Raw genomic sequence first — 23,477 nt, forward strand, 5'->3', positions numbered from 1 at the left:
AGACAGTCCAGAAACGCACTGGTTAGCGGAGAATTTGCCACAAACAGCTGCGTGGCCGATGGGCCGCGCAGTGGCGGCGCACTACTGTATACTAACCAGCCCCCAAACCATTTATTCATCATCTAATAGGCAATATTTGAGTACCTACTGTGTGTCTGGCTGCAAGCTGTCCAATAAGGAGTTGAGCGGCTCGGGGCTTTGTGACCACCTAGAGGGGTGGGATAGGGAGGGTGGGAGGGAGACGCAAGAGGGAGGGGATATGGGGATATATGTATACGTATAGCTGATTCACTTTGTTATACAGCAGCAACTGACGCACCACATTGTAAAGCAATTATACTCCAATAAAGGTGTTTTCTAAAAAAAAAAAAAAAAAAAAAGAGTTGAGCGGCTGCCTGCAACCCCCCCCCCCCCCCCGCCCCCCGCCACAGGCCCAAGGAGCCATAAGAACCGGAAGACACAGGGACTTGTGATTCTCAACTCAGATCTGGCCTTAGCTTGTGTTCCGACCTGGGGCAAGTATTGTTAAGTCCTCCAGCCCGTAGCTTCAAAGCAAAAAGAAGTCTTTTCAAAAGGGAAGGGTATTTCTGGGAACCGGAGAAACACACAACAACAGCTGCAGAAGTGCTGTGAGCCCCTCTGCAGGCTCCCTGACCCGGGAGCCACCGCTCACCCACCCGCGGGCGGAGGCTGCCCGCTGCCTGCCGAGCAGGCTGCCCCGTCCGGCCCCGGGGAGCCCGGGCAGCGGAGGCCCAGGGGGCGCCTTTCTCTTTAAGAGCCCCACAGGCGATGCTGATTGGCTGTAGCTATGCGGGTCTCTCTTCCCAGCTCCCTCCCTCGGAGCGCTCCCTCCCCCGCCGCTTTCTCGGCTTTTTCCACACCCCCTCCCCCCACCCCCCTGCGTCCCCTCCGGCCCCTGGCGCTCGCCTCCGGTTCCTCGCCTCAGAGTTCAGCCCCGGCAGCGGTAGGGGTGACTCGCTAGCAATAGATGCCGGGCGCCAAGATTTGCATCCTTAAGCCGCGCTGAACGCCAGAAGAAGAGAAGCCCCGGGAAGGCGGGGACGGGAGGTGCGGAAATCCCCGCCTAAAAGGCAGAAGCCGTCGCCCCCACCAGAGAGCTCCGCGCCGGCTGCTCGCCTGCTTGCTGCCGCTGCCACGAGCGCCCGCCTCTCCCCAGCCATGCCAGGCCCGGCCGCCGACGAGGGGAAGGTCCCCTTCCGCACCGCCAAGGAGGAAATCCGTGTGGGCTTCGGGGTCGAGGGCTCGGAGGGCGGCGGCGGCGGCGGCCGGGAGAAGCCCGGCGCGCGCGGGCGGCGGCAGGACATCGTCTGGAGGAACGTCTTCCTGATGAGCCTGCTCCACTTGGGGGCCGTGTACTCCCTGGCGCTCATCCCCAAAGCCCAGCCGCTCACTCTGCTCTGGGGTAAGTCCCGCCGGCGCCCCCTGCGCCCCGGGCACCGAGGCGAGGCGGCGCCGGGGCGCGCGGGGGCGCGGGTCGCCGCTGGCTTCGGGCGGTGCGGAGCCCCCCTCCGCTCTCCGCTCGCCTCCCCACCACGCGCCCCGGCGCCCCGGCCTGCAGTCGTCCGGCCTTTGGGACAGGCAGGCATTTCTGTGCTGGTATTTTCAACTTCTGCCTCCCCCGCTGTCTGCATGAGTAGGCAGGCGCCTTTGGCGGCGCCTGGACGGACTCGGGGCCCTTCGGCGCCACCGCTGTGCGCAGAGGCGCACCGGCTGAACCCGGGTTCCAGGGCGGGGAGACCGATGGGATGATTGTGTCGCCCAGGCGGGTCCCAGGGGCGCTCCTTTCTGCCGCCCTTCGGCTTCTCAGTCTCCTCTGTGGGCCACGGACCTTGGGGCCGAGTTAAGGACAAGAAAGGGGGTTGGAGCGGGGGTGGAGAGACCCGGAACCGGATCAGTCTTGATGTTCGCGCAGGAGATGGAAGACACCAGTTCCCTTCCTGCCCCTTCAAGGCCCCCATCCCTGCCCCCTCCGTGATCTCTTGTGCCCAGTTGCACTTCTACGGTCCCAGAAGTTTCTCGGCGAGCACACCAACCCCGCGGCGAGAGCGCTCTGCCCCCGGCACAAAGCTTAGACCGTGGCCGAGCAGATCCCCTCCGGGACCTATCCCTTCTGACCAGTGCCTGTCTGTCACCGCACCTGTAGCTCTCCCTCTCGCCACCCTCTTTCCGAGCACCCCCAACCCTGCCGGCATGGGAGGGAGCCCAGGAGCCCCCCCCCTCAATGCCCCCCACCTCCCGGGGCCCGGGGGCCGAGTGCCTGCCCTACGTGACTCCAGTGGCTGACCTCAGAACCACTTCCAACACCCCCTGCCCCAGCAACTGGTTTTGGCCTCAGTCCCTGCAGTGGCCACGTGAGCCGGGACAACAGGCGCTGGCCTTGATATCCTGGGCTGAGAATTGGACGAGATGATCCAAGAAGCCCTTTCAGCTCTCCTTTCCGAGATCGCCAAGGAACGGGGGCAGGAGAAACACAACCTACTTTTATTCCCAGAGGGGAAGAGGAAGGAAGAAAATAAGAAAACCTCTTTCTGCAAGGCGTCTTATTTAGCATAGTGCCAGCTCCAAATGCCTGGGTTCATAATGGGGCCACTGGTTTCCAAGCCTTCACCTGAAACTCTGCAGTCCCTGCTCTCAGAAGCAAACTCTTCCAGAAGATGGGGGCCTCTTAGGGGAGTGTGGCTGAGCAGAGCTGAGGAATGATGAGAGGGGCGGGGCGTCTGTGGGGATCTGTGAAGCCTCCCAGAGCCCCCTAAGCTTTGGGTAACCTCCCTGCTCAGCCCTCCCCTGCTCAGTACACCTCCTCAATTCAGTGTCCTTTCCACCATCTTCTTTACTGTTATGTGTTGGTTTCATTCTCCCTGTCTTCCTTCTTCCTTTACTCTCAGATGACTAGATCGTGAGATGCTCAGTCATTGCTTCATGGACACACTCCCCCCACCTGCCAACCAAAACCCTTATTGCCCTGGATCCTCCAGGGAGCTGCTCCCTCTCCACCCCACTCCTTCTCCCTGCAGGGGCAGGACTGTGCCTTTGGACTTAGAGCTCACCTGCCTCCAGGGGATTGGGGCTTAGCTTTAATAGCCGCAGTGTCAGAGAGCTCAGGGAGAAGTGAGCACTTAAAATATTGTCTTACATGCCTGGAGCTCCACAGACCCACAGGCTCCATCCCTTACAGCCACCCACCCGCTGGTTCTGGCATCCCACCAGCAGCCACAGGACAAGGCCTCCTCTCCGGGTTTGCCAGTCACCTCTGCCCTTTCCAGACCACTCACCGTGGTGGAGACAGAATCTTTCTTCTGAAAGACCTTGGCCAGAAGACACCGTCCTCGGCCTCAAACTCCTCCAGCTTCCCCGGAGAAGTCAACACACTGCAGGACTCTGCGTTCCCCTTTGTGGGTGATGTTGCCAAGCCCATCCTTGTGCCTTCCTGCATAGTCTATTGCCTTAGCTACTTTTCGTCAGTTCCATTCCCTGAATCTTGATTCACTCCCTACCTGGGTTTCATTGCTGCCCCCCTCCAAAAAACAAACAAACAAACAGAAAAAGAGCCGACAGTGGTGGATATTGTAGTTTCAAGATTCAAACTTGTGACTTAGAAACATTCCAAGTAAGTGAATGTTATCTGATGGATATCTTGTGAGGGAAGAAGTGAGGGAGAGAGACAGCTAAGATCAGTGTGCTGATGGCTAGAATCTATAGGGAGACTGTTGATCAGGGTTATTTTCATTGAAAGCCCTGGTGCCTTGAGCTTCAAATTTCTCCCCACTGGATGCCCTTTTCCTCATCTCTCCCACTGGCTCTGTGTAGTGTTAGGACTGAGTTCATGGGCCAGTGGGCTGTTCATCCACTTCAGGGACCTGAGTTGTCAAGGCAGTAGGCTTAACTAGCCCATCTATTATTGCTTGCCACCCTCCACCCCAGGTATGGTTGCCCTGGAAACAGGAGGCATCCATGCAGAGCACCCAGCAGAGGATGTTTTAGGTGTTCAGTTGTGCGAAGAGTAATTTGCGTGGCAGTAAAATGTCATCCATGAAAGATCCCATCAAGTTGTTCAGTCCAGACCTCCTCCACTGCCTCACTCCCCACCTTTTTATGACTCTCCTTGGGCCCAGAGCAAGTTGTTTTCTCTTCTTACCCTTGCAGTTTTCTGAGTGGGCAGGCTGTCAGAACGGAATGCTCTTGGTGCCCGCAGGTCCTGAGGGATGAGTTTATGACTTTTGAGCACAGAACACGACCTCCAGCTGGAGGAAATATCTTCACCTGAAGCCTTGAGCTCACAAAAGTGCCTGCTTTGAGGGTTTTTGGCCAAAGGGGCAGTTCGTTCATGCCCTGAATCCCAAGACGAGTGGAATAGGGGAGTGAGGAGCTGCAGCTGTGGTGTCGAGGTCAGAGTCCTGGTGCCCCTTCCCAGCAGCTTTGCCCTGTCTCCAGGCGTTCTGGCCCCTGGTTTCCAAAAACATGAGGGACTTTTCTGGTTTCCCTTGAAATGTCATCCGAGTCCCCTAAATATGCCTTGGTGACATCATGACAATTTCAGTGACAGTATCAGGCATGCAAAACACTCACATGCCCTGCTCCCTTCCATCGTGCCCCAGGGCAAATGTGACCATTGCTAAGGTAGAGACAGGATTCTCTGGTGCCCTTCAGGTTGCTGGAACACAGCCTATGGTGAGGAATCTGAGCGGTGGCAGGAATTGACTGAGGCAGTCTAGCAGGAGGGAGGGTCAGGAGAGGCTGGGGTTTGGAAGGTACTGGTCCATCAGTCAAATTCTGTCCAATTCTGAGAGTTGCCCAAAGATGAGCTGTCTTCTGTCAGGCCTTGGGTAACCTGAATCCACACCTTCGATGGTCCTGATGTCTTTGTTGGGCTTCTTTTTCCACCAGATCCCTAACATTGTTGAGGCGCTCCCAGAATGCGTGGCCACGGACTTCTGTTTTACCTCCGGGTTTTCTAGGGTGAGCACAGCTCAGAAGAGAAACAACTGAGAATGTGAATCCCTGCTCTCCTACTTACTTACCAGCTGCATGGCCTTGGGCAAATGAACATCTCCAGACCTCAGCTTTCTCACCTGTAAAATGGGTATATCAATACTTCTTGCTCATGAGGTTGTGAGAATTAAATTCAGTAATAGGTGTAAACTACTTAGCACAGTGCCTGGACCTTGGCTGATGTCCAGTAATTGTTAGCTGCTCTTATTATTATTGGTCCTGATAGTGGCTTTTTTTCTTTAGTAGAAGGAAAAAAGGCCCTCTTGCAGCACCATCAGTTCTACAAAGCTGGCACACAACATGGCTTCGTTGCCTCTCTTGCATAGAAAAGATTGCTTTGGCTTGGGAAACAAGGGTTCTTTCTCAAAGTCTCCAAAGAGAAATGAACACAGATCCCCCTGTCCCTCCTCCCTCCCCCATTCCCTTCTCTTTCATCCTCTCTTCCTCCTGTTTTCCTCCAGAAGGCCATTATTTTGTAAAGAAGAATCTTTTTGTTCAGCTGATAACTCACCTGGTCTTTGGTGTTTTCTTTGGGGCTTTTTGAGCAGAGCCAGTTACAATTGCTGTCAAAACAGGGCCAAATCATTTCTCCTAAATGTCTTAGGGTCTCAGTTTTGACTTTTTTCCCCGTTTCTGTCTCCTTGAATCATCTTTTTTTTTTTTTTAATCTTTAATGCTCAAACTACTAAAAAACTGAAAAACATAAATGAATCTTCCTTTTTTTTTTTAAACATCTTTATTGAAGTATAATTGCCTTACAATGGTGTGTTAGCTTCTGCTTTATAACAAAGTGAATCAGTTATACACATACAATATGTTCCCATATCTCTTCCCTCTTGCATCTCCCTCCCTCCCACCCTCCCCATCCCACCCCTCTAGGTGGTCACATAGCACAGGGAGATCAGCTCCGTGCTTTGTGAATCTTCCTTTTAAATCTTGTAATTCCCAGCCCATTGTTGCAAGTCTTGCATTTTTAATAACCAGGCAAGCACTAAGAGCCCTACCCAAGGCTGGGTGGAGTGCAGCGAAACCCGAGAGAATGGTGTGCTTTTGCTGGCTTAATAGTCCCAACAAGTATAAATATAGGTTGAGGTTAACATTATTAACTCGGTTTTTTTCTAACACTGGTCAAGGTCACTGCCAACTGCACTGTCATCCTGAAATGTGAAGTCGCTCTGCAGAGTGGAAACCAGAGCGGGAGTCCCAGCATTGCCACTTAGTTCAACTTCTGGCAGGTCCCTTTCCAGTGTGTGAGCCTCGGTTTCCTGGTCTCTGAAATAGGGATGGTAATACTGAGCTGAAAGTTGTTTTAAGAATCAGGGCAAATGTCAAACTGGTGCCAGAGGATAGACATGCAGTGCTCTCTGTTACTACCAACCCCACCGTGGGCCAGGCGTCAGGGAACCCGCAGGGCTTCCGTGTCTGTTTGTCTGGGACTTGGAGTTCTCGTGGCTCAAATATAAGGCATAGCCTTTAAATCCAAATAGATTATCCTGACCTCTTGTAACATTTAGTTCTCATCTTGTCCTGGTTTGTGTATTGTATAAAATCATAATAATTGCTTGGAAAAGTCACTGAGAGATTTACAAAAGGGTGACACAGTCATGGTGGTTTCTCTGAATTTTTATAAAAGGCAACATCGTCTCTGGTTGGCATTATTCTTGTTGAGCATTTATTTTGACATTCTGTAGTCTCTGGTGTGCAGTCTCACCATCCCTCTGCTGTGACATGTCCTGCTTCTGTGGAAGTGCCACCCTGGGGTTAAGAGTATGGACGTGAGAGTCAGAGGATCTGGGTTCAAGGCCCAGCCCCCCAGCTATAGCCTGGGGCAGGTCGCTCACCCCCCGTAGCGTCAGCATCCCCAGCTGCACAGTGGGAAGAGCGGTACAACCAGCAGCATGTCGCAGCTGGAGTGAAAGGAACGGGAGTGAGGCACTTGGCCCTCGGTGCTTCCCTTCGCGCCTTCCCTTCCTTTAGCTCCCCTTTGGTGGCTGGGACTTGTTCCGGCTGCCCCCTGGTTGTCAGAAAGCCCTGGTCAGGGGTAGAGCAGTTGGTTTTCTGACTTTGTTTTCCCTGGCAATGGGTTGGTGGCCACCCCAGCAGGGACCCGCTATCCTCCCTCATCAGTGTCTGCCGTTTGTTCACTCTGAGTGTGAACGGCCACGAGAGAAAGCCTCACAGTTGCACGTGCAGTCACATATTCACTTGTCCACTAATTCATTCATTCTTTTCCTTTTCAACTATTGTCAAAAGATATCAGAATCACTTGGGGATCTTTTAAAATATTCAGAAGCCTGGGCGCGCCCCCACCCGGACCTACTGCACTGGAATCTCTAGGAGTGAGGTCCTGGCTTTTTTGAAAAAGGCATTAAGGTGTTTCTGATGCACAGCGGGGCTGAGAACCATTATTTAATTCCCTTATCCATATTCAGTGATGCTTATTACTCACCCATTACTTGCCAGGCACCGACACCATCCCTGACTTCACGGCACTTAAGGCCAGTTGGAGAGACAGACGGGTGCACGGGTGAGAACCGCCAAGGCAGCATGAGCTGCAGGTGCCAGCCTGGGGGAGTTGGGGAGGCTTCCCGGGGGAGGAGGTGGCTGGACTGAGCCTCCAGGAGGCCCGAGGCTGGCTGGCCAAGGGGTTTGGGTGAGATGGCACTGTAGCCACAGGCTACAGAGCGCCCGAGGGGAGAGGGGAGAGCCAGTCAAGGACCTGTGGTTCAGCGAGGCTGACGGTGATCAGGGCCCAGATCCAGGGCAGGAAGATCCAACAGGACCAGGAAGACTGGGAGGAGATCAGGCTTTCGGAGGGGCTGCCCTTCAGCCTCTACCTGCCTCTCACCTCCTCTCACCCATCACACACACCAGCGGCTCTTGGTGTATAACTTCTAGACCAGACACATGGCAGCAGGATGAGTGAGTCTGAAGATTTTCAGGAAAGACCCTGAGGCAGACGCCTTGGAGCAGGTGTGCAGTGGGGCCGGGCACCTCCCTCAGGCTGGCCAGAGCTGAGGGAGAGCTAGAAATAATGTCTCAGCTGGGCCTTTGATCTCACAGCTTCAGGGGTATTGTCCCAGGACTAAATTACTAAAATGCCCCAAGGGTATAATAGCACAGGCATACCAGACCCAGGGCTCTCTCCTCCTCCTGTGTTCCTCTTTGCTCTGTTTCTCAAAGGTACAGGTGTGTAGGGGAGTTCTTCTCACCTCACTTCCTCCCTTGAACCTGAGCTTAAACAGCTGGTTCTCACTACCCTCCTTAATGTCCTGCTTCCCATTTCTGCAGCTTATTACAGAGGGCTCTGTGGGTCCCTGCAGGCTGTGGTCCAGCAACATCACCTGGGAGCTTGTTAAAAAGAAAGACTCTCAGACCCCACCCTGGACCTATTGAATCACTACCTGCACTGATAAGGTCTCCAGGTGACCCATCTGCACTGAACTTAGAGAAGCACTCCCTGAAGTCAGGCCACAGGCCGACGGGTCAGAGAAGCTGCATACGGGTGGGATTTGGCAACTCTTTCTTTTTCCGTTTAATGGCCTCCTCCCCTTTGCCTCCCCTCCTCCCCTCCTGCCTCCTTGTAGCTTATTTTAGAACATGTCGGGATCCTGCTTCTCTTGCCAACAAAAGGCTGTTGCTAAAATCTTTCAGCCGGCAGCAGTGATGTTTAATTCATGGGCTAGAAAATTAATTTTATTTTCATGAGTAGAGCTGGAGAAAAATAACAGGAAGTCTCTGTGCATGGCCCTTGGGAATTCAGCTTGTCTATTTAACAGATGAACTGGTAAAGGTGAGGGGGCCTCAGGAAAGGGCCACCTTCCACAAAGGATGCTTTTGGCTGCAAGTAGCACAAAACTCAACTTAGGATGGCTTAAGAGATAAGAAAAATTTCTAATTTCACTGGTAGGTAATCCTAGGGTAGGGCACTTGTGGGATGACTCAGTAATAACGTCAAAGTGCAGGTTTCATTTCTGCCATGGTGGCCTTGTGGAATTTAGTTTTCCTTGTGGTTACAAGAAGGCTGCCAGAGTTCCAGGAGTTACAACAGTGTCCTACAGAAGAAGAGAGAGGCTGCCCCTTCCTGAAGTCTCATCAGAGAGAAACTCTCTCCTGGTCATCTCACAGCTGATGTCTCCTCAAGTCTCACTTGCAGGATTGTGTCCCAAGTCCCTTTTTAAACCATCATTGGCAAGGGATTCAGGCTCATCAGGCTTAGCCACTGAGCCACATGCCACATGAGGCGGGGGTTAAGAGCCAAACAAAACCCAGGCTCTGGGGGAAGGGAGAAGAGGGCATGGCTGCTGGGACAGCCAACACCTCTGCTCCAGGGCCTGCCTTTACTCCCTCTCATGACCTTCCCTCTTTGGTGTCACCTCCATTCCCTGGAAAGGCTCTGATTTCATATTTTAGCACGCTCTTCCCCTCTACTCCCTACCCGCTCCGCTTGTCTCCAGTCCTGCTGTCATTTCAGCGAGTTGTGAATGTCTGCCTTTTCCATGAGGCTCTGCGCTCTCCCATGGCACATCTGCCTCCCCAGAGCCTGGCAATGGCCTCTGCTCAACACACTCTGTGCTGGGGGAATGGATGCAGGAGGAGACGAGTGAATGAGTTTAATCTTTGTGTGGCCTTTCTTTCTAAGGAAAGTTTTCATGTTGTTTCTTTTTTTTTTCTTTTTTTTTTTTTTAAAATGCACAGGTAAGGTTTTTATAAATTTATTTATTTATTTATTTATTTATTTATGGCTATGTTGGGTCGTCGTTTCTGTGCTAGGGCTTTCTCTAGTTGTGGCAAGCGGGGGCCACTCTTCATCGCTGTGCGTGGGCCTCTCACTGTCACGGCCTCTCTTGTTGCGGAGCACAGGCTCCAGACACGCAGGCTCAGCAGTTGTGGCTCACGGGCTCAGTTGCTCCGCGACATGTGGGATCTTCCCAGACCAGGGCTCGAACCCGTGTCCCCTGCATTGGCAGGCGGATTCTCAACCACTGCACCACCAGGGAAGCCCCTTCATGTTGTTTCTTAACTTTAAAGATGTTTTTGCCCCTGTAAGAGAACTTTCCATGTGATTTTGGGGGAAGGACTGGGGAGAGAGAAGCCTTTCTCAGTGCCCCAGGAATCTGCATGCCCCTCTGCACCCGTGTCCACCTGGGAGTCACCCTGACCTCAGTGGGGAGCTTGCAGAATTCTCTATCGCTCCTCTGGGTTTTTATGGGGTGAGACGGGGATGGGGAAGGTTGCTCTGGGCACAGGGAAGTGTTAAATGCCTTGTGGGAGAATGGATTTAAAAAGAAAAAGAGGGACAGTGAGTGACTTAGAATGTGTTCTTTACCATGGTGACACACTTTCCTCAGACTGATGAATGGTTTTCTTGGCTGGTCATTGTCTTCATCGTTCAGGTGATGCAGAACGTCAGTGATGACGTCACGGTCAGATTTCTGTTCTCTTGCCTCAAATTTTACTTAAAAGGGCATTTAAAAGTCCACTTAAAAAAAAAAGTCCACTTAATCTCACCCAGCAGGTACTCTTTTTAAAAAAAAAATAAATTTATTTATTCATTTTTGGCTGCGTTGGGTTTTCGCTGCTGCACGCGGGCTTTCTCTAGTTGCGGCGAGCCAGGGCTACTCTTCATTGCGGTGCGTGGGCTTCTCACTTCGGTGGCTTCTCTTGTTGCGGAGCACGGGCTCTAGGCGCGCGAGCCTCAGTAGTTGTGGCGCACGGGCTTGGTTGCTCTGCGGCATGTGGGATCCTCCTGGACCAGGGCTCGAACCCGTGTCTCCTGCATTGGCAGGCGGCTTCCCAACCATTGCGCTACCAGGGAAGCCCTGCCCTTAAAATGGGAAAAAAAAAAAAAAAAATCAAATACCAGTGGACTTGGAAATGAAGAGGTACAAGAATAGAGTTTAGAACTCAGGTTTAAATTTGTTTTCTTCCTGTACCACTGTCTGTTGTATGAATACCATCATGCCCTGGCAATTTGGCTGTATGGGTTTTAGCTTGGTTCCCTAAAGAGACAATGGCTGTAAATGCAGCCTGTGACCTGAATGAGCAAGGCCATCTCCCAAAGCATCCTCCACCTCATCGTCAAAAACCATTTATCAAGCAGGCAATTAATTTCCTATGGTCTTGAGCCAGGCACTGTGTAAAAAAACAGAGACCTGGTCTCTACCCTCCTACCTTTTATAACTCAGAGGAACAGCTGTGATTTTCCCCAAGTAGTGTATCCAACTTAATGTTCTCTTGGCATGAGTAGAAGTGGAAAATACTCTTACTTCTTTAAAAGTTCTATGCATGAAATTAGAAATGAATTTCTCAAATGTAACTTTCCTGGAGTAGTGTGTCGGTTCCCTCCTCTAATAAATACATTCATAAGAAGCTTTTGCAGATGGTTACAATGATCGTCTCTATTCTCAGCCTGTGAGTCACTGGAGTGTCCCTGAAAGCATTTGTTTTGCCCTAGAGTCTCTATAAGCAAAAGAAGGTATTTATTAGCAAGTGTGAATAATGCCCACATATCTCCCCCTCCCATCTCCCACCCCCAAATCCACTGTGTTTGGCTCCCTAGCTCCTGACAAGTGGGTGAGTCATTCACAATTTTGAGCTCTGCTTGAATTACTCCAGGGTCTTGACTCCATCTGGAGCTACCCTCTGAGCATAGACTGGGTATGAACCTAAACTTGGCAGAGCTCCCAGGAGGGTTGGAATAAACCATAGTTATTAGAGCTAATATTCCTTCATGCACAGAGCTGGTAGTCAGTCAGTGTTCGCCCAGTGGTTAAAATCATTGGATAACTGTGCCTTCCCTGGTGCTCCTGGAATTCCCAACAATCCAAGAGCTGAAGGGTCAATACCTGGCTCAGCTGCAGGGCTTAAATCTAAAAATAAATCTGTTCTGATTGGTTTTGATTGGTTGGTGCCCTTGTGGGTTGTCAGTTTTTTTTAAATTGAAGTATAGTTGATTTACAATATTGTGTTACTTTCACATATACAGCAAAGTAATTTGGAGATATATATATATATATATATATATATATATATATATATATTCCTTTTTTGATTCTTTTCCATTATAGGTTATTATAAGATATTGAATATAGTTCCCTATGGTGTACTCAGATATTTTTAATATCATCTCTGCATATGCATTTTCTTGTTATCATATGATTCATATAATCTTCAGCTTCTATCCTTTTCTATTTTAACTGAATGAGAACTTTGAAAAAATCAGTCAGTCATTCTGGCTTAAATTTATATCCTAAATCATGTAAGGAAAGGTATTAGGGCCCAATCTAAGTTCTGGGGTTGAAAGTAAATCACCTGTCCTAATAAAAACTTCTTTTGTGATAGAGGCAATGTGTGTCTAAAAGGTGATTTTTATTTTCTAGTTTATAATTGCCTTTATGTAAGATTCCCCCCGAAAGATTTGATATTAATCATCAGAAAAAAATAACATTGGAAAAGTCAGATTGTGAAGGTGTATCGCTAAGTGTTGGGAGTTGGGAGAACAGAACGTGGAGGACCTTACCGCTAATTCAGGCGGTACTCCTAGCTCACAGGTCATTGCCCGTGATGTTGTGGACGGTGTCTAGGCTCCCAGCAGCCCAGGATCGGTGCCACTCAAACCATACCTGAGGCTTGGTACAGGGAATTGTTTTAATGATAGAAAATTTCAAACATACATAAAAGTAAAGAGAATGGAGTCTCTATCCCCACACCCACCCCTCACCTGGGGATTTTTTTTTTTTTGGTAACTTTTTACTTTGATATATAATTTCAGATACATAGAACAGTTGTAAGAACAGTACAGGGAACTCCCATTTACTCTACGCAGACTGAACAATTTCCATCTTATCCCATTGGCTTTATCATATTCTCTATGTGTATATGTATACATATGTGTGACTACTATTTTTTCTGAGCCATTTGAGAATAAGTCGGAGATATTGTGTCCTTTTATCTCTAAATACTTCAGTATGTATTTCCTAACAATAAGAATACAACCACAGTACAATGTTCAAAACCAGGAATTTAACCTTGATATTATCTTTTTTTTTTTGTCCACACCCAGCAGCATATGGGATCGTAATTCACCCACCAGGAATGGAACTGGCCCCCGCTGCTTTGGAAGCACAGAGCCTTAACCACTGGACCACCAGGGAAGTCCCAACCTTGATATTATCTAATCCACAGTGGATAGCCAAATGTCATCAGGTATCCTAGCAATGTCCTTTATAGCTTCCCCCCCCCCCCACCTTTCGGATTAGGTTGAAGCAAATTCAAGACAATTGCATCTGTAAATACTTAAGTATCCAGTATTAGTCGGGGTAACTGGCTACATCATCCACATGGAAAACCTCGGGGGCCACCTTTCCCCTACCAACTGCCCCTAGCTCTTTGCGGGAAAACATTTGTGAGGGGCAGTTTTCAGAAGCGGGAAGGGGTAGAAACTGAGAGGCAGACATAGGTAATGAGCGAGGCAGTAGTTCTCAGGCTGGTCTGCGGACTGTGTATTGGGGGTCATCTGAGTTGCTCGTGCAACGTGCAGATCAGGGGGCTCTACCCAGACGGAAGCTGTACCCAGGCCCTACAGGATGAGAATCTCTGGGAGCAACCCGGACTCTGCATTTTAACAGGTGCCACGGGTAGCTCTTATACCCTGTGGGTTGGAGGTGCTCTGACCCGGAGGCGTGTGACCTGGGAGTGATGCTGTGTCCCTAGCAGTTTAATGTCACATCCCCACACACGCGCCCCGTCTCAGAACAGGTGCAAGGCTGTTACATTGCCTCCAATTCCACTAGCCCGAGACTCCTTAGGGTTGATAAGAGGCAGCATTTGGGGAATGGGAATAGCTGCAGGGGCTCCTCTCTCAGCACACAGCTTCTTACACAGGGCTGATCCCGAGGGGGTGGGAGTTTCACTGGAGAGAGGAGAGTTAAAGCGGAAGGAGAACCTGTGATCGGACCCGTTTGTGGCGTGGAGTGAGCTTGTTTTCCCGGGGCGGGGTGGGGGTAGGTGATTGGATCATCCCTGGGGTGGAAGGCTGTTCAGAAGAGGTGAAAAAAACCCAGGAGAAAGCCTCAAACAAATAGCCCTAGGCAGAAACCTCCACCTGCTTGGAAGAGGGCCCTGAAACCTTTCTTAGGACTGCGGAGGGGACTCAGGTGCGGCAGCCAACTGCGCAGCCTCAGCGCCTCCCCTGCCCGATCTTCCCCTCCGGGAAGGCAGCCCCAGTACGAGTAGCGGTGGCATCATTATTATCGATCCCAGGACCAGACAGCGAGTTGGTGCAGGAAATCCGCTGTATAGACGTGACCGCGTTCAGGAAACGTGTCCATTCAAAACATGGAGGTCGGTGGAGCCCTTCTCTCGGGCCCCTTTCATCTCTGAGGGTCGGGGCTTTCCAGTCGTCTTCATTTGCTGAGGAGCAGATACTTCTTAGACCAGGCAGGCGGGGACACAGTGCAGCTCTGCCTGGGACAAGGCATACTTTAGGGGCAGCCTGGACCCAGGCTCCTCTGCTACCTGAGATACAAGGACCCTTGTAAATGATTCTGACCCACCAAGAGATGACAACCACTGGGGAGACGCTCTAGATGTTCACTGTGCAACCGATGGGCGGCAGTGGGCTTAATTCTAACCTGCATCCTGTCAATGTGGCCACGTGACAAAGGTGACCACGTGACACAGGTGACCACCCTCACCTAGGACAGTAATCCAAGTGGCTGTTTCAGTTCCTCCCGCTGTTGAATCTTCCTCTCCGTTCTCTTGAAAAGGCGCTGCGCTCTCCAAGTCCTTTTCCATTTTAGCACGAGTGGTTCTCAAGCTGTAGCTCCTGCCAATTTAGATCTCGGGGCTCATTCAGCCTTGCTCAGGGGAGCCGGGCTGGGTTTCTCTCATTCAGAGATAAGTGTGAAGAGGCAGCAGAGAGGCTTCCAAACCCGGGTCGGCTTGGAGGCTTCACAGAGAAAGAGAGATGCAAAGTCCTGAAAGCAGAGCTCGCATTGGCGCTGTGCCCAGACTGCGCGATGTGTGGGAGCAGCTCCCGGAGAAGCAAACAGACAGGTGGGCCTCCTTGGCCCCCAGGGGCTGCCAGGTGCTTCTTCAGTCTAAAGGCTGGAGGAAAGAGTCTGGACTCAGATACAGCTTTGCTGATTAGCAAAAGTTCTCATCTCCCAAGTCTCTCCCTGGTCAGGGCCATTCCTAGTGGACATGAATTGGGTTTATGAAAAAAGTATTTGAAAGTGCCAAGGAGGTTCCCGCACCGTCGTGATGATGCTGAATAGGCAGATTGATGTTCTGATGTGTACCCGGGTTCAGGAGCAAGTGAGGGAGCACTTCTGGGGTGCGCTTTTCCACCTGCTTGGAGACAGGCAGGTGGAGAGATTTAGATGACTAATTAACTTGTGTTTTGCACACATTTATGGACATGTGCCCAGCATGGGCCAGATGCTGGGAATACACAGGTGAGCAAGCTATCATTCCTGACCACAAAATGCTCACGATCTAGAAGAGGAGACAGACCTAGGAGAATTGTAACTCAGTGTGATGAATACGAGGACTGAAGTGGGCCTGAGGTGCAGGGATGGCTAGAGGAGGTGGGTGTTGTAACTGTTTTATCCACACAACAATAATCCTACAGGGCCTTAATGTCTTCACGGCTGTTCTGAACAACAGCAAAACTTTGCAAACAAAATTATTTCATAACTAAGTAGAGGGGAAGCTTAACCCAATGAATGCATTTGGTGGCAAAATCTGACCTAAACTGTTTATCCTTTTTAGTCTGAATGTTCGTATTGATGTGTTTGATGACAGACCCACCATGGGTATTACCATAATGCATAGGCACTCTATTACCTTTATCAAATCTGAACAATTCTGAACCTTGAAGCACATCTGACCCTTGGGTTTTGATGAGGGACTGTGGACTTGTCCTGGTATCGTCTGCATTTTGCATCTGAGGAGGCAGAATGCAGGGCGGACTCATTTGCCCAAGATCCAGAGCTGGTAAGGGGCAGTCAGGGCTTGCGGGAATGTCCTTCTGATGCCTGAGCTCTGCTGGGCACCCTCAGGTGACACTGCCTTGAGAGGCACCGACTTACACAGCAGTGGTTTGGGCACCGGGCTCGTGGGTGGCTCTGGAGTGGGAATGGATCAGATAGCATTGCCCAGGGATGTACCCAGGTGGCCGTGATGGGGATGTGGGTGTCAGTCTCCCCCTTGGCCCGGGCTCATCCACCTCACTCTGGTGGTAGTCAGATCCTATTTAACAGGGAATGGGGATTTTGTGCCTCTCTGCCCACAAGATATGCTGTTGCCATGTCAAAATCTGTCCGCCACCACACCCCGCCCAGATCATCTCTCACTGCTTCTTGTCTCCATTCTTTGAACATTTTGTTCCCATCACTGGGTTCTGGTCTGTTACCCGTAAGGTCTCTTCAACCAGTGGGAAAGAGGTACTTGTTAATAATTCTGACGTTTTGTAAGTTGGCCCCACGATCAGCTTTGTGTACAGGCAGGAAGTAGCCAACAGGGAGAAGTGATTTTACGGACACAGGCCTTAAACAGCCTTCAAATTACCTTCCTTAGCTGTCCTAGCAATTGGAGCAGGGGTTCTGGGCTGAGGCTGGATGCCTCAGTGGTTTCATGAGCCCCCAAAATAGGTTTTGTGTGTGTTGGCGTTTTTCTTCCATTGGATTCTTAGCAGAGCCTGTGACTTTAAAAAGGTTAAGTGCTGCTGGGTTGGAGTGAGGCTCATTAAGCATGTCAGCATTTCCCAAAAGGATAAACAGTAAATGAGTGTTCATTTATATACTCTCTTCCATTATCCTGTCGTGTATCTATAGTCAATATGATCACTTTCATGCTTTAGTTAATAGCTAGGATAATTAAACCTTGATAGGCTGAAGGGAAAACTTGGGAGCTCCTGGATTCAATAGGCCTTTATGGGGTGGGTCTACCTGGAGTCCCCCAAATGAGGGATCCCGTTGGATTGTGGCACAACCCAAGGACAAAAAACAAAGGGTGTTTTTCATCACTTTGCTTACTTCATAATTTTGCCAGGTTTTCTCATCACGAGGGAAGCAGTGATGGTTCCTCCAAGGGCCTTTCCCTGCCTCAGCTTAGCTCTGCTTGTGAAACACACCCCGGTGATAAGAATCTAAGGAGGTAGTGCATGATTTTCCTCTTGCTGCTGTAACAAATTATCACAAAGTTAGTGACTTACAGCAAAACAAACTTATAAACTTACAGTTCCATAGGTTAGAAGTCCGACACAGTTCTCACTGGGTTAAAATCAAGGTGTCAGCAGGGCGACATTCCTTTCTGGAGGCTCTAGGGGAGAATCTGTTCCCTTGCCTTTTCCAGCTTCTGGAGGCTGCCTGCATTTCTTGGCTCATGGCCCCTTGTTCTGTCTTCAAAGCCAGGCTCTATCTTCGACCTAGAGGGTCAAGTCCTTCTCACATAGCATCACTCTGACCTCCTCTTCTGATTCTCTTCCACTTTTAAGGACCCTTGTGGTTACATTGGTCCCACTTGGACAATTCGGGGTAATCTCATCTTTGAAGTCAGCTGATTAGCAACCTTAATTCCATCTGTAACCTTACTTCCCCTTTGCCATGTAATGTAACATATTCACAGGTACCGGGGACTAGGATGCAGACATCTTTGGGACATCATTATGCCTACCACACCCAGACACCAAAGAAAACTAATCTGCATTAATTCCTTTGGTTATTATAAGTACCACCTGGACAGAAACGCTCAGTTATGTATAACCTTCCTTCGAGGAGAGCTTGTCCTTGTGAGAGGCATATTGAAGGGTCACGACATTGCAAGTTCTCTGACCTCATCCTCCCCTTCCTGGGGCTGGGGGCAATGTCTGGCCATCCCACAGGCTGTGACCTACTTTCCAGGAACAGCCCTGGAGCATGTAGCCCTCTTAGGGACCTTCTAAAGGATGTGTTGATGCTAACGTTTGACTGCCCACCTCTGGCTAGTCCCAGGGGTGACATATGTTAGCAAAAATTGGCTGGAGGCAGCTTAGGGTCTTGAAACCATCAGATAAACATTTTATTAGGGATGTGTGTGAGGAGAGATTCGTGGCCTGCCTGGAATATAATTTATGATTGTGTGTGCAGTGTGTGAGCAGGGATGAGAGGACAGAGATGGGAAAACAGAAACCCAACAGTAACATTAGCCACAGAAACAGGTGCAAATCTAGGCAGGAAAATGCAGAGGGGAAAAAAGCCCCTCGTCATTTGACTTGTGTCCCATCAAAATGGCAGCAAGACCTTGGGGGGTAGGATGTTCAGGGGGAAAAGGAGTCTCAAGCCAGTAGCAGCATCTTTCCGGGCAGAGGGGCTTTGTCTTGGTGAGGAGATATTGGCTAATTGCATGGATCTGGGGCTTTTGTTGGTTTTGTTCTGGTTCCAAACGGTGGTCGGAAAAGCATCTCTTATAGTGACTGTGTGCAGCCCTGGCCCTGCACAAAGTCCTGAGACTGGGGACAGGGAAGGTAGGGAGAAGGTGACCAAGAAACATTCCCAGAAGCAGGACCAGCTACATAATTTACAGGGCTGGGTGTAAAATGAAAATACAGGGCCCTTGTTCAATAATTATCAAGAATTTCAAAATGGTGGTGGCAGAGTATTTAGCCAAGCATGGGGCCCTCCTACGGCCTTGCGTTCTCACACTGGTCACACACCATGAAGCATGAAGTGGCCACTGCCCAGGGCAACGTTCCCTGTGTGTGTCCTTGGCTCTCTCTGATATCACGAGTGATGTTCGAGGCCTCTTTCCCAGGGAGTTAGCAGGACCATGGGCCTTGGCCCCGAGGACTTGCTTTCATATCATAGCACTTGTCTTGATTGCACTGGATATTTGATGCTGCTTGATAGGTACTTTGCTCCGTCTGGGGGGAACCCACATTCCAGGGGCAGGAAGCAAGAAGGGCGAGGAAGAGAAACTTGGGACTCTTAGAGCCTTCCCTTCCGGCGGTGTGACCTCAGACAAGCAACTTATATCCTCCCCATCCCTATGGAGTGTGAGAAAATATTTGCAAATCACGTGTCTAAAAAGAAGTTAATATCCAAAGTATACAAGGAGCTCATACAACTCAGTAGCAAAAACACCATATAACACAATTTAAAAGTTGGCAAATGACCTAAAAAGACATTTTTCCAAAGATGACAAACATTTGGGGAACAGGTATATGAAAAGGTGATTCACATCACCAATCATCAGGGAAATGCAAATCAAAACCACAATGAGATATCACCTCACACCTGTTAGTATGTGTATTATGAAAAAGAGAAGAGATAAATGCTGGTGAGGATGTGGAGAAAAGGGAATCTGTGTGCACTGTTTTTGGGAATGTAAATTGGTACAACCAGTACTGAAAACAGTATGGAGATTCCTCAAGAAAATAAAATTAGAATACCATGTGATCCAGCAACTCCACTTCTGGTCATATAGCAAAAAGAAACAATATTTTTTTAGGAGTTCCCCGGCTGTCCAGTGGTTAAGACTTCGTGCTCTCACTGCTGAGAGGAGGGCCTGGGTTCAATCCGAGGTTGGGGAACTAAGATCCCAGAAGCCACGTGGTACGGGAAAAAAACAAAAACAAACTTTGAAATGTTATTCACAGTAATGGTATGGAAAGAACCTGCCTGTCTCTCACAGATGAATGGATAAACAAAATCTGATACACACACACACACACACACACACATACACACAAATATACATACATAACATACACAATGGGATATTATTCAGCCTTAAAGTAAATCCTTACACTTGCAAGAACATGAATGAGCCTGGAGAACATTATGCTAAGTGAAATAAGCGTGATGGAGAAAAGACAAATGCTGCACGGTATCACTTATGTGTGGAATCTAAAAAAAAAGTTGGAATCATAGAAACACAGAGCAGAAATTGTTGCCTGCAGTTGGGCATGGGGGGAAATGGGAACATGCTGGTAAATGGATACAAATTTTCAGTTAGAACATGAGGGATAAAATGAAGGAATAAGGTCTGAGGAGCTAATGTATAACAGGGGGACTAACTGATGATGCTGTATTCTGTAACTGAAAATTTCTGAGAGAGTAGAATTTGTGTCCTCACACACAAAAAGTGAATATATGACAGGTGATGGGTATGTGAATTAACTTGATTGTGAGAATCCTTTTACAATATATATGTATATCAAATAATCACATTATACGTTTTAGATATATTACAGTTTTGTCAGTTATGCCTCAAAATAGCTGTAAAAAGAGGAAAACGATCAACAAATTGACAAAACTAGTTAGATTGACTATTAAAAAGAGAGATAAGAACAAAATATGTAAAATCAGAAATGAAGAAAGGGACATTACTACCAATTTTGTAGAGATAAAAAGGCTTACAATAGAGTACTATTGACAGTTGTAGACAAACAAATTTGATAACTTAGATGAAATGAACACATTCCTAGAAACACACATCCTACCAAGAAATACAAAATCTGAACAGATCTAGAAGTTAAGATATGGAATCAGTTATCAAAAATCTCCCAACAACTGAACGCCCAGCACCAGGTATCTTCATGGTGAATTCTACCAACAACTTAAAGAAGAATTAACACCAATCCTTCTCAAGTTCTTCCAAACAATTTAAGAGGAGAGAATGTATCTTCACTCATTCTATGAGGTTAACATTACATCAATTACAAACCTAAAGGCACTACAAGAAAAGTACACTACAGACCAATATCCCTTATGAATACTGATGCAAAAACCCTTTAAAATAAGAAGAGACAGAACAGCCCATTGTAAAGATTATACATCATGAATAAATGGGATTTATTCTTGCAAGGCAAGGTTGGTTCAACATATGAAAATCAATCAATGTAGTATAGCACATAAACAGATTGAAGGGACTAAACTCCATGTGATCATCTTAATTGATGCAGAAAAAACATTTGACAAAATTCAATGCCATATTATGATTAAAAAAAAAAAAAACAACAAACCAGGAATACAAGTTGATGACTTCAACATAACAAAGGTCACAGATAGAAAACCAACAGCTATTATATTCAGTGGTGAAATCTTTCTCCCTAAGATCAGGAACAAAGGAAGGATGCCTGTTGTCACCACTTCTATTCAGCAAAGTACTGGAATTCCTAGCCAAATAAATAAGGCAAGATCAAAAATAAAAGGCATCTAAATCGGAAAGGAAGAAATAAAATTCTATTTGTTGAGAGACAACACACAAGCACCAAAAAAAATCTGTTAGAATTAATAAATGAATTTAGAAAATTTGCCAGATACAAAATCAACACTCAAAACTCAGTTGTTTCTCTATACACTAAGAATGAACAGTTTGAAAAGGAAAGTTAAAAAAAAATACCATTTAAAATATCATGAAATATAGTAAAAGACGAGGACTAACTTAACCAGCGGGACAAAAGACATGTACATTGAAAACTAGAAAACGTTGCTGAAGGAAATTAATGAAGACACCAATAAATGTAAAGGCATCTTGTGTTCACAGATTGGAGGACTTAATGTTGTTAATATGTCAACACGACTTAAGGGGATGTATGGATTAAAAGCAATCTCTTTAAACATCACAGTGAGGTTTTTTCAGAAGTAGTAAAATTCATCCTAAAGTTCATATGGAATTTAAAAGGCCTGAATAGTCAAAATAATGTGGAAAAAGAACAAAATTTGAAGTTTCAAATTTCTTGATTTTGAAACCTACTACACAACCACAGTAATCAAAATAGTACTGGCATAAACACACATACAGGACGGAGAATAGGCCAGTGGAACAAAATAGAAACCCAGAAGTAAACCCGTATATACATCACCAAATGATTTTCAACAGGAGTGCCAAGACCACCCAATGGGGAAAGGATAGCGATTTCAACAAATGGTACTGGAAAAACAATATCCACATTCAAAAGAATGACGGTAGACCCTTACCTTACACCACATACAGAAATTAACTCAGTGAATCAAAGACCTAAATGCGAGACCTAAAACTATAAAACTCTTAGAAGAAAGTTCTGGGAAGAAAACCATGACATGAAATTTGGCCAAGAGTTCTTGAATATGACACCAAAAGTGGAGGTAATAAAAGAAATAGATAAACTAGGTATTCAAAATTTAAAAATACTTCTTTCATCAAAAAATAAAACGAACCTGCTGAATGGGAGAAAATATTTGCAAATCTTATAGCTGATAAGGTTAATATCCAGTATGTATACACTTGTACACTGTTGGTGGGTATGGAAAATGGTGCACACAGAAAGGAAAACAGTATGGTGGTTCCTCAAAACATTAAAAATAGAATTACCATATGATCCCATAATTCGAGTTCCTATTAAATACTCAAAAAGAATTGAAATTATGAACTCAAAGAGTTATGTGTTCACCCATGTTCATAGCAGAATTATTCCCTATAGGCAAAAGGTGAAAAAACTCAAGGGTCCATTGAGGGATGAAGGGATATACAAAATGTGGCCTATACAAACAATAAATCAATATTCAGTCTTAAAAAGGAAGGGAATTCTGACACATGCTACAACATGGATCAACCTTCAGGCATTACGCTAAGTAAAATAAGCCAGTCACAAGAGGACAAATACTGTATGATCCCACTTATATGAAGTCCATAGAGTAATCAAATTCACAGAGACAGAAAGTACAATGGTGGTTTCCAGGGGTGAGGGGGCAAGGGAAATGGAGAGTTGTGGTTTCATGAGTACAGACTATTATAGTTTTGCAAGATGAAAAGTTCTGTGGATGGATGATGGTAATGATAGCACAGCAGTGTAAATATATTTCATGCCTCTGGCCTGCACTCTTAAATTGTTAAGATGATAAATTTTATGTTATGTATATTTTACCAGATTTTTTTTAAATAGAGGAAAATTAAGACATTCATATAAAGAAACACTGACGAAGTTCATTACTAGTAGATCTGCTCAATAAGAACTGTTAAAGGAATCCTTCAGGCTGAAATGAAACGTAACTTGAAACCATATGAAGAATTAAAGAACAATGGTAAAGGTAACTACACTAAGTTTAAAAGGCCAACACATTTGCAGTTAGGGTTTGTAACACCTCTTTTCAAAATGTGATTTAAAGGACAAATATATAAAATAGTTATTATAAGGCTATTAAGGGGCACACAATACGTAAGGATGTCATTTGTGACAAGTGCAGTGTAAACGAGGATGCGGGATGTAAATAAGCAGAATTTTTGTTATTATTAGATGAAAATGTTATTACTTCAAATTTGTTTTTTCATAAAATTAAGATGTTTACTTTAACCCCTAGGATAAGCACTAAGAAAACTACCTCACAAATATACAGAAAAGAAATAAGAAGAGAATCAAAATGGTAAACTGGGAAAAACATCAACCACAAAAGAATGCAATAATGAAGGAACTGAAGAACAAAAAGGATATAAGATATCTA

The 23,477-nt window shown here is 47.3% G+C and overlaps 2 protein-coding genes across 35 annotated transcripts in view; one reads left to right on the forward strand and one right to left on the reverse strand.

Moving 5' to 3' along the window:
- The window catches only part of LOC309628287 (uncharacterized protein), a 94,799-nt gene that overhangs the window by 44,668 nt on the left and 26,654 nt on the right, over window positions 1-23,477 (reverse strand). For 4 of the 33 annotated variants that reach the window (XR_014244322.1, XR_014244328.1, XR_014244331.1 and 1 more), the window contains 2 exons: window positions 12,533-12,641; window positions 10,530-10,837 (listed from right to left, as the gene is read on the reverse strand). The exons of 8 other annotated variants lie outside the window; for them this stretch is intronic. The gene's annotated coding sequence lies outside the window, so the exon portion shown is untranslated. 21 more of the 33 variants (XR_014244320.1, XR_014244327.1, XR_014244330.1 and 18 more) reach the window with 16 other exon arrangements.
- The window catches only part of LOC309628258 (NUT family member 2G-like), a 66,385-nt gene continuing 42,908 nt past the window's right edge, over window positions 1-23,477 (forward strand). For both annotated transcript variants that reach the window (XM_082391103.1, XM_082391104.1), the window contains exon 1: window positions 1-1,423. In XM_082391103.1, the coding sequence (XP_082247229.1) occupies window positions 1,180-1,423 (244 nt within the window). In that variant the 5' untranslated portion in view covers window positions 1-1,179. The remainder of the gene's footprint in view (window positions 1,424-23,477) is intronic.

Source organism: Balaenoptera borealis (assembly GCF_965194805.1).
Source record: "Balaenoptera borealis genome assembly, chromosome: 4".
Classification (NCBI taxonomy): Eukaryota; Metazoa; Chordata; class Mammalia; order Artiodactyla; family Balaenopteridae; genus Balaenoptera; species Balaenoptera borealis.